The sequence below is a fragment of the Poecilia formosa genome, unplaced genomic scaffold (genome assembly GCF_000485575.1).
Source record: "Poecilia formosa unplaced genomic scaffold, Poecilia_formosa-5.1.2 Scaffold69, whole genome shotgun sequence".
In the NCBI taxonomy this organism is placed as follows: domain Eukaryota; kingdom Metazoa; phylum Chordata; class Actinopteri; order Cyprinodontiformes; family Poeciliidae; genus Poecilia; species Poecilia formosa.
In genome coordinates this window covers 719,541-729,586 of record NW_006800008.1, presented here as the reverse complement: position 1 = coordinate 729,586, position 10,046 = coordinate 719,541, and the positions used below count along the sequence as shown (strand labels likewise).

At 40.9% G+C, this 10,046-nt stretch overlaps 1 protein-coding gene across 13 annotated transcripts in view; it reads left to right on the top strand.

Annotated features, from left to right (window-relative positions):
- Nucleotides 1-10,046, top strand: part of magi2a (membrane associated guanylate kinase, WW and PDZ domain containing 2a) — a 237,516-nt gene that overhangs the window by 181,886 nt on the left and 45,584 nt on the right. For all 13 annotated transcript variants that reach the window (XM_016673025.1, XM_016673027.1, XM_016673026.1 and 10 more), the window contains one exon: nucleotides 7,952-8,635. In XM_016673025.1, the coding sequence (XP_016528511.1) occupies nucleotides 7,952-8,635 (684 nt within the window). The remainder of the gene's footprint in view (nucleotides 1-7,951; nucleotides 8,636-10,046) is intronic.

Genomic DNA, 10,046 nt, shown 5'->3' with positions numbered 1-10,046 from the left:
CCGGAACCGAGAGGAGCTTGTCAGCACTGACATACCATGGCGATTGTTGAGGCGCTTATCAAGGTCAAATACACTCACATGCATTCACACACTACATTCCCATATTTTCACACAAAGGCCCTTGTAATTGTAGCATCTATAGAAACTCCTCAGACTCCCGTCTCCCAGGAAATAGAAACTTAGTTGATGCAAAACTGACGTAAGACATCAGATGACCACTGGGTGCATTCTTGGTATAGTAAACGAATCTTCCCGTTTTTGATCAGATGCTGTATAGACTCGGTCACGTTCACACCTAGTCTGTAAGGGTAAGCGTCTCCTTTTATAGCGCTAAAAAAGAATAAAAAAAGTAAAGTCTGATTGCTTTGTGTTGGCTGATTTTCTGCTCCGTGTATTGGCACATTTTGATTCATCGGTGTTGAAGTAGTCATATTTTCAACAGTGTTCATATTTTATATAGTGAGTTTAAAAAGTGTAAAATCTTCTACTCTGTATGTAACAGATATATTTGTTTTACGTGCAATAATGCTTCATACACACAAAAAAATTCTATAATATTCAAATAAATGTTGATAAACTTGAGTTAGGGTAACCTGAGCTGTTTCAGGATGCACCCTTAATTCATTATGGGGCATCCTCTAAGACAGTGGTTCTTAACCTTTTTTGAGGTGCCGAATCCACCATTTTCATATGTGCATTCACTGAACCCTTCTGTAATGATAAAGTATGATTTTTCCCCCCCAAATTCAAGACATAGGGGTGACCCAACTAGAGTCCAGTTGGGTCACCCTGAGATCACTCAGTCTTCTTAAAAGGTAGTCTCTGAGAACAGTTCTTCAAATTATAGTCAGTGTTTTCAGTTGAGCTGACTGTCCAGTAACAACCCAAGGTATACTAGCCAGTTCAACCCTGCACTAGTTTAAGTGTTGACCCATTGCTGCTTTGAAATGACGCACTGAGCGACTAACACTGTACCTGTTGATTGCGTGTAATATCAATCTCGATCTTCTTGTAGTCCAAACTCCACACTTGTTCCAGTCAGATAAACATTTGTGAACAAAATCCATTTATTCCATAGTACTCTGCAACAGTGTTAATAATGACTCTCGCCACAGCAGGCAAAAACTTTTATGCCCTTCCCCTAACCTGACAGCTACCTGTCACCTCTTGATTTATATATTGGAACCGACATCCCCATCTCGTGACCAAAACCCAAAAATATACATATTTGGCTCCAATACAAGGTATTTAAAATTTGCCACAGTTTCAACAGGCTGGCCATCGAGAGAAACTGGAACCACTTTAAGGTTTTGTTTAGATCATTTAATTAGCTCTACATTCTTAAGAGAATGAAAAATTAACAATAAATAATAAAGACTTTGTGGTATTCTGATTTAATAATGTAATTATATTAGTTATGTTACCACCCCCACGGCACTAGAGGCAGTAGCAACCCCGAAAAGATGCAAGGAGCAGATTTGGAAGTACACCGAAAGCTACAACGGTGAGCTTTGCTGAAGTAATTAAAGACACAAGTTCAAATCCATGCTGAGAGTAAAGCTCCTTCAATCAGTGCTCCTCCGCAGCACTGATTGGCCAAGCAATGTAACGTGACCCTCTGCAGCAAGTGATGGCAAAGCGGGGCGTCATCACGACTTTACACAAGGGTCTTTACCTCCTCCGCCGAACCCGTGAGACCGACTCATTAGGGTTCGATTGAACCCAGGTTAAAAACCACTGCTCTAAGATGTCCCATGTTAGATTCCCTCTTATTGCAATGTGTAAATGAGCAACTCAAAACGCAAAGCTTTGTGTTTTGAGTTGCTATGACATCGACTCGACTTTCATCATGTTGAAAATATCTTACGTCGTACAACTCGGTGCCCCCAGTTACTGGCTGAACAATATCTTATAGGAAAATGTGAATCAACGTAACAGCATTTAACTTTTTTTTTTCTTTTAACGCATGCGCACTTACTGTTAAAGAACCAAACACCAAATAGTAGCGTGGCGAGGGCATTACACCTTTTCAATGTGTGCATTGCCACTTAAACAAAGATTGTAATTAGAACGTCTTCATGAAAGTGTAGTTGTTTTTTTATGCCAGGGAATAATTTTTTAATATTGCACTTTTACATGGTGATTTTTTTNAAGCCTGCTGGGAGTTTTGAGATGCCATAATCCTCTCAGCAGGGACTCTCAGTCCTCTTATGTTCACACACTTCTGAACACACCATTAGAGGGAAATTAACATGTCATGTAGAATTATGAAAGGAAGAAACAGTGAGATGACTCAGCTTGGAAAAGTTGTCCTTGGTCACTGTGAGTCTGCTGTGCAAAAACGAAGATGCAGTGGTTTCCGATTTATAGGAAACTGACATTACTTTTGACATTACTGCAATTTTTTGTCGATCTGCGTTTGGCAACATTTTATCCATTTCACAAAGTTATAGAGCTTAGAAAGTGTCACCTTAGAAATGTTAGCACATCTTAAATTCAACCTTTTCTATAAAAAATACACTTTTAAAAGGTAAATTAATTCCTCAGACTGAGTTTTTAGTGAGCCATGTCACATAGTTCTGAAACAATTAATCTAATTAATCGTGATTAATCATTTGCTGAAATAATCGTCAACTAATTTTACTTATCAATTAATCGTTAACTGGAGTATCAAGTCTCAAAAAAGGCAATTTGCTGAAAGACAAACATACTAATAGCTGTAATTAGGTCAAAACTGTACAAAAAATATATAAATTTTGCATTTGAGACAAAAAATAAACTTTTTCTTTAAACATGTTCTACCCAAAACTCATCAGGTGTCATAATTTTAGCTTCACCCAGTTCAAGTTTTGCAAAAAACAAAAACAAACAAACTCAAATGCTATCCAGTTATTTATTGGCAATCCTAAAAGTAATCAACAGATCATCCCTTCACCGTGCTGATGTTAAGTCAAGCAGAATGGGTTGCGTTAGAAAGTGTTTTGTAGCTCCATTCACTAAAGGAATGCTGTTGTTGAATTATAGACAATAAATTGTTTTTCTTATTTCAAAATTGAATTTAATTATTTATTTACATCTTTTAATGCCTTTCTAATATTGTATAAAAAGGCTTAAGTGAAACATTTGCAGAATGTGCCCATTTTGTCCCCGATTAATCATCAGAATAATCGATTAATCGATAACTAAAATAGTCGTAATATCATGAATTTAAAGCGGTCATCAGTGCAGATACTTGGATTCCAGCTCATACCTCTTACATGTGTTGCTGCTTCCTGTCTGTCTGCATTTTCTGTCTGGCCACAAACTGAGACACACGGCGAGAGCGAGGTCACCGCACCATCATTTGTTTTCTGCCAGCGCACCCGGCTATTGATTGTGACACAAACGCTCAAGGCAAATGTCGGCCGCGTTTACCCTGATTAATTAAAAAGTCCCTCACGTCACGCCGCCTCTAGGTGTGTGCTCTTTCTGCCAGTACCAGCAGACAAACCAAAAATCGTTTGCATGCGACTCCGTTTACAGTGAGAGATCACATTCACTTCTGTCGCTCAGAGGCTTTAACCTTTTTGCTTCACTTTAACAATTAATCCATAAATATTGGATGAATTATCTTCTCATGCAACTGACTGGTTAGAAAGCTTCGCAACACTTTCTAGAAATCCCGACAGTTTGCCTATAATTAGAAAATAAGCAGGTAATGCTGAGCGCCTGCCCTTTATAAGGATTGGTTTTATTGTTCCCAGTCGCCCAGCGCCTCCACTGTGGAGCGTAAAACACTATATTTAGCAAAGAGTTGGAGACAGGGATGCGGCTGCATGTGGCGTCCTTTTGTGTGGGAACATTTAATTGTCTGGTAGATTTTATCTACACTGCAGTGAGCAAATAAAAGCTCTGGAAGCCATAAAAGGCAAACACTTATGGCCACCTGTCATCTTTACCCTTTTACGCAGGAAAGGCAGACAAGAGATTATTTTTGTTTATCTGTGTTTATGGCAGGAAACGTGTGCATGGATACATCTGTCACTGTAAACAGCTGACACATAACTGAGCTTTAACTCGTTTTGCAGTTAGAATCTGATGGCTAGTATCATAGCTTTACTGAAACGGCAAATTGCATTGATTTTTCTCTCCCCATTTAATTGGTTTATATAATTTGTGCCTTTGTTTTGCTCATTATATGTAAATGAGCCCACATTAGCTCTTATTTGATTGTCTTATCTTGTTTTTCAACCTCTTAAGTGACTCCTTTCTGCTTTTTCCTTTTTGATTTTTGACTTCCTGCCTACATTTATTCCATAACTTTTATGTTGGGAGAAATATACCTGTGCTTTTCTGATGATCAGTGATAACCTTCAGTGTTGCTTTTTATGTTTTACCTTAAAAAAAGTTTTTTGTGACATGCTGCATCGTAAAATCCCTTAAATCTAAACACTATTGCCAAAACAAAGTTTCTAAATGTTTGAATGTTTTACCCTTTTTATTGCTTTTTTTATTGCTTTAACAAATCAATTGCAATCAACAAAATTTGACTTTTTGACAAAAATAACATCTCAAGGTCAAACTAGTCATTTGAACTTAAATTAGATATTTTGTTGAAGAAAGTTCAGCATCAGAAGATAATTATATGAGAGCAGCAAGTAATGATTATCGATTAATCTGTTGATTATTCGATTAATTGGATAAAAAATTCTGCATATTTTTCATTTAAACTTTGACTGTTTTTGAATCTGTATACTCCAGTTAACGATTATATGATTATATTAATGATTATTTCAATAATTGATTCAACACTATTAATCCGATTAATTGTTTCTTGCCACATAAGGAATTTGAGTCTGTTAACAATTAATCGATTACTAGATATAGTAATCACTAATCTAGTAGTGATTAGTGATTACTACTAACTAGTAGTAACCACTACTAGTTATTAGTACTAGTAGTACTAATAACTAGTAGTACTACTAGTTATTAATAGTACTAAATGTATATATCATTATTTGTCCCAACCTACCTGCATGCCACTAACATTTACGTAATGTTAGCATTTTTTCGAGTTTTTTCGCGATGACTCGCGAACGGTACGTTTTTCTGCGTCGGAAACCACGTATTCTTGATCAGGGCGGCCTCCCGCGTCCGCAGATGTATAGTTTGCAGGGGTTCATAGTATAGATATATGTGATCTAGAATTATCGCAATAACTTTTTCGCGATTTATTATTCAGCAATATTTCTTTAATTTCCTTACTCAGGGGTTCGTCCCGAATCCGTAAATGTATATATCATTTTTTGTCCCAACCTACCTGCATGCCACTAATAATTACTTAACTTATCTTAATAAATACTTACCTGAACCTATTAAATACTTACCTTACTTACCTGAACCTGTTAAATACTTACCTTTACATAATATGGTGTTCTAATTCCAACATGCTAATAGAAAAAGACAATTACATTAATAAAGTATTACAAAACACATTAAAATTCCATAACACAAAATAACACATTAAATAGTGACATTTCACTTTTCTTTATCTCATTTCGCATTTACCTCCTCGACACTCCACATCTCCATTCCAGTTAATTCCTAGCACATAGAAATACACAATGCAACATATTAAACATTTCACATTAATTAGTATATTACACCACAAATTTAAATTAAAAACACAATATTAGAAACCACATTACATTCAAAAATTTTATTAACACAGATCTAACATATAAATACACTGTCACATACTTTCACAGTTCATTACATTTTCATAACAGAACAAAACACATCATGGCCCAATATGAGAATGACTTGGTGGAAGTAGGGATCCTGAATTCGGAGACCTTGAGTGAGTCAATCTCTGCATTCAGGTCCCTCTCTTCCTTTTTAGAAGCAGATGTCGCACATCCCTTCCATGCCACATATGTTGGTGACCCTGAACAGTCACTAAAGTTCAGGTTTGACATCGATGGGGTGGTGGCAGAGCTGGAGCGGGCTATGGCCCTCCAGTCTCTTGTCCACTATCTGTTGTTGCCATCGATTCAGGTCCACATGCTTCAGGACAGTTACTTTTTCCTGAAGAAGCATGTGGACCTGACAAATTGTAGCCCTGCTGGTCTGAAGGCGTTCAAGAACCGCAGTGGCTACACTATTGGACACGTGGACGGTGGGTATCACCTGTCCATCATCTTCATCCCGAAGTGCCTTCAGGAGCCAGACACCAGGCTCTTGAAAAAGACCCTTTTCGAGGTGTATGCCTGCGAAATGTTTAATTTTATTGTTTTCCATTTTCACATGCTCCTGAAGGCACTTCCGGCCAAAGACGTGGCCAGACCCACCGTCCAAAAGCAGGTGTACTCTAACACCAAGAAATTTCATGTACTCCACAAGGACCAAATGTTCATACTTGATCTTTTGGATCAAGCCATTGCCAAAACAGGCGAGAGCCACCTCCTCCAGCTTCGCCTGTTTTTGACCTGGTTTGGCAGAAGGACAGGGACACCCTGGACTTGACAGATTTTGTCGATCCGTCAGCCGTGGTGTCCCTGTCCATCCATTCTGCCGTGCAGGTCTATGCCCGAGATCCCAGCGTCCACTTATTGTTTGCGCGCCAAGGTCTGATGGAATTGGTTGGACCTCATGGGTCTCTTTACTCGGTACTAGGCATCCATGAGGCCACCAATTTCCAGAGCGACCTTGGTCGTCGCAAACTGGACCTGGCGCCTATATTGGTGGACGCATTGGGAGACTCGGGCACCCTGACATTTGTGCAGATGTATGTGGACAGCCCTCATGTCCACATACAATTTCCATTCCGGCACCCGGTCAGTGGAGCGGTCATGACGTCCCGGCTTTCTCACCCTCAGTTTCAGCGTGCCTTGATAGCACGTGCTGAGCAGTACCTGGACCACATGGAGGACCTTAGGGGTACCTGTTCCACCCTTAGGGAAAGAAGGGTGGAACAGGTACGGCGATTTGAGGGTGAGATTCCGGGGGAGCTTTCCCCGAAGAGTTTCTTTTGCCGCGAGGCACTGAGAATGCTCTTTGTGGATAATGCTCTAGTCATACCCTTCAATGACTCTGGGAGTGACCACGGCCTCATGGTCACTCTCAGGAGGGTGCTGGAATACTTGGAGCAGGGATTGAGGGAACAGTTCTCCACCTGAGAGGGGGTGGCACGGTTTGATGCTAGCTGGAAGTCCTACCAGTTTGAACTGGCATTGGAAGAGATGTTCTTCGGGCATCCTCTTTCAGTGTCGGACTTCCAGCTGAGCGCCAGCCTTGGAACAAGCACGTCCAACCCAAAGAGCCTCACGTATAGGAGGGGCTTTATTGGGTTGGCCCCCCACACTGCCGCCAGTGCTGGTGAGGTGCCACCCCCTCTGCACCACTGGATGAGAAATGCGCTCCAGATGTACCATCTGGAGCGCATTTTTCCTCTATGTCAGGTGCTGGAGGCAGTACCCTCTGTCCTTGGGGCTGCCTTAGTGCATCTGTTCCTCTGTGATGTGTTCAGGAGGAATGATAACATCCCGTACAGTTCTCTCAAGGGGGATACCACCCCTGGGAGAGTTACTGGTGTTATCAACCTGGACACATTCGCTGAGGAACTTTGCACTAAGAACTGTTTCCCTGCTCCACTCACCTTTGGACGAGCCCGCGAAATTGTAATTCAGGCCAGGAGGGACCCGCAAGAGGCCCTTGTTGCGGGCTTCCGTGCCCACGAATTACGATTTCTGCCGGCAGTGAAGTACCAGGCCGTCCACAGGGCACACAAGCTCTTCTGGAATTCCCAGGACTTCACAGTCGTCAAAGGTGAAGGCATAAATGTGGAACTCTCGAGAATGGTGACGGTCACCCTGCAGATCTGAATTGATTATTTCAGTAATCAATTCAACACGATTAATCGTTTCAGCCCTAGGCTACACTTGACTTTGTCTGTGTTTTTGTTTTTCCGTAGGGGACGTCATCGTCTACATTAACGACGTCTGTGTTCTGGGAACGACCCACGCTGACGTGGTTAAACTCTTCCAGTCGGTTCCCATCGGTCAGAGCGTGACGCTCGTGTTGTGTCGCGGCTACCCTTTACCGTACGACCCAGAGGACGCCTCCAACACCAACAACGCCACCACCACCATCATCTCCCCGCTGGGCATCATGGAGCAGCGGCCCATCATGGTGAACGGCAGAACCGGCTACGATAACTACCTGGACTACCTGACGCGTACGGCGCGCTTCGTCACGGACCCCAGTCAGGACCACATCAACTCCCAGCAGCCGCCACTTCTCGGCGCTCACCCAGGCGACACGCACCTGGACGGCTCGCTCCCGGCCACCACCGGCACCACGCCGCCTGACAGCGTCTCCATGGCGTCGTCGGGGGCAACCCAAGGGGAGCTGCTGACGGTGACGATGGTGAAGGGCGTGGACGGGTTCGGCTTCACGATCGCAGACAGTCTGACGGGTCAGCGCGTCAAGCAAGTCCTGGAGCCTCAGGGCTGTCCGGGTCTGTGCGAAGGTGACCTGATCCTGGAGATAAACAAGCAGGCAGTGGCCGGATTCACCCACACGCAGGTGGTGGAGCTGCTGAAGGAGTGTGCAGTGGGGGCAGAGGCCAGCCTGGTGGTGCAGAGAGGGGGCACGGGTAAGTCCACACGTCTTCCTGTTGTTCTCCAGAGGAGCAAAGTGAGTGATTCTGTGTGTTTCAGTCCAGTAGTAAAAACTGAATCAGTCCTAAATTGACCAACAGTAGCTGTGTTTCCATTAACCATAAAATTGCAGAAAAATGAAATTACAAAAATAAATTTGCCGAATGGAAATATGGCAATTTTGACACACAAAACATTTTTGTGCTAGACGATGTGCTTTTTCAGCCACATCAAAGTTGATTTATTTTGCAAAACTGCAACAGAAACGATTTATTCGCATCACACCTGATCAGCTACAGGATGTTACTACTGCCGAAAGCGACAAAGAAGACAACAGGAAGTAGTTATTTTTTTCAATGTTCATCTCAGTTCATAAAACGTTTTGTCCCTCAGATGTGTTGAATCCATAAATCTTCTGTAAAATCGCAGACTATAATTTCCCCAAAATGCCGCACACGAAGCCGCTCCAATACCTGTGTAAGTTTTCTCTGTTGGCTGACAGATAACGAGCCTGCTAAGGTTATTACTGTTAACTAAAATAAAGGAAATAACAAACACCTTTTCATTAACTTAAATGATTAAAAACAGTAGTTAATGGGGAAAAACTATAAGTGGAACTATATTGTGCGTCTATAAAACCAAAACATACTGAAATTGTAGATGTAAAATTCTTTGTTTTGTGTTTATGAATTTATTTATTATTAGCCTTTCAAAATTATTTTCATGTTAGATGTCGGCAAATTATGGTAACCCATATTCCTCCAGTCCACTCGGATTCTATACTTAAAAAACTAAAACTATTAGTGTAACTAATAAAAACAAAATAAAACTAAACAATATTTAACTAATAAAAACTAGCAAATACGTTCTAAAGATTAATTTAAGCAAAAAGTCAGCAAGGAAATAAAACTAAACTATTATGAAAAATCCAAAACTTTTACTATCATAGCTGAATTATGACTATATCTCATGAAACTGTTTACATTTGCCATGGTTTTTGCTAACCTATTACGTTTACAGATTTCTTATTTTTCTTTTTTTACATTAGCAGAAAATAGGCAAAGATTTGTGATGGAAACGCAGCTACTAACCGCTTAAACCCTTTTACCTTTCTGACTTCAGATTCAAAATGTCCACCTCCTCTCTGAGTCCGATCAGCCAACGATACGATCTGATCCAAGAGAGTTTTTCTAGTTGCTTTCTGATGTATTTTTGTTTGCATGGTCAGTTTCTTATGGACTCTGAATGTCTGAAGTAGGGCGAGGCGATAAGCTTAAAAGTAAAATCTCTGATTTTAATCAAGTTATGACTTTATTCTTGTAATAATATAACTTAATTTTTAGGGCTGTTGTAAACGAATATTTTAGTAATCGAGTAATCTATCGATTATTCTTACGATTAATCGAG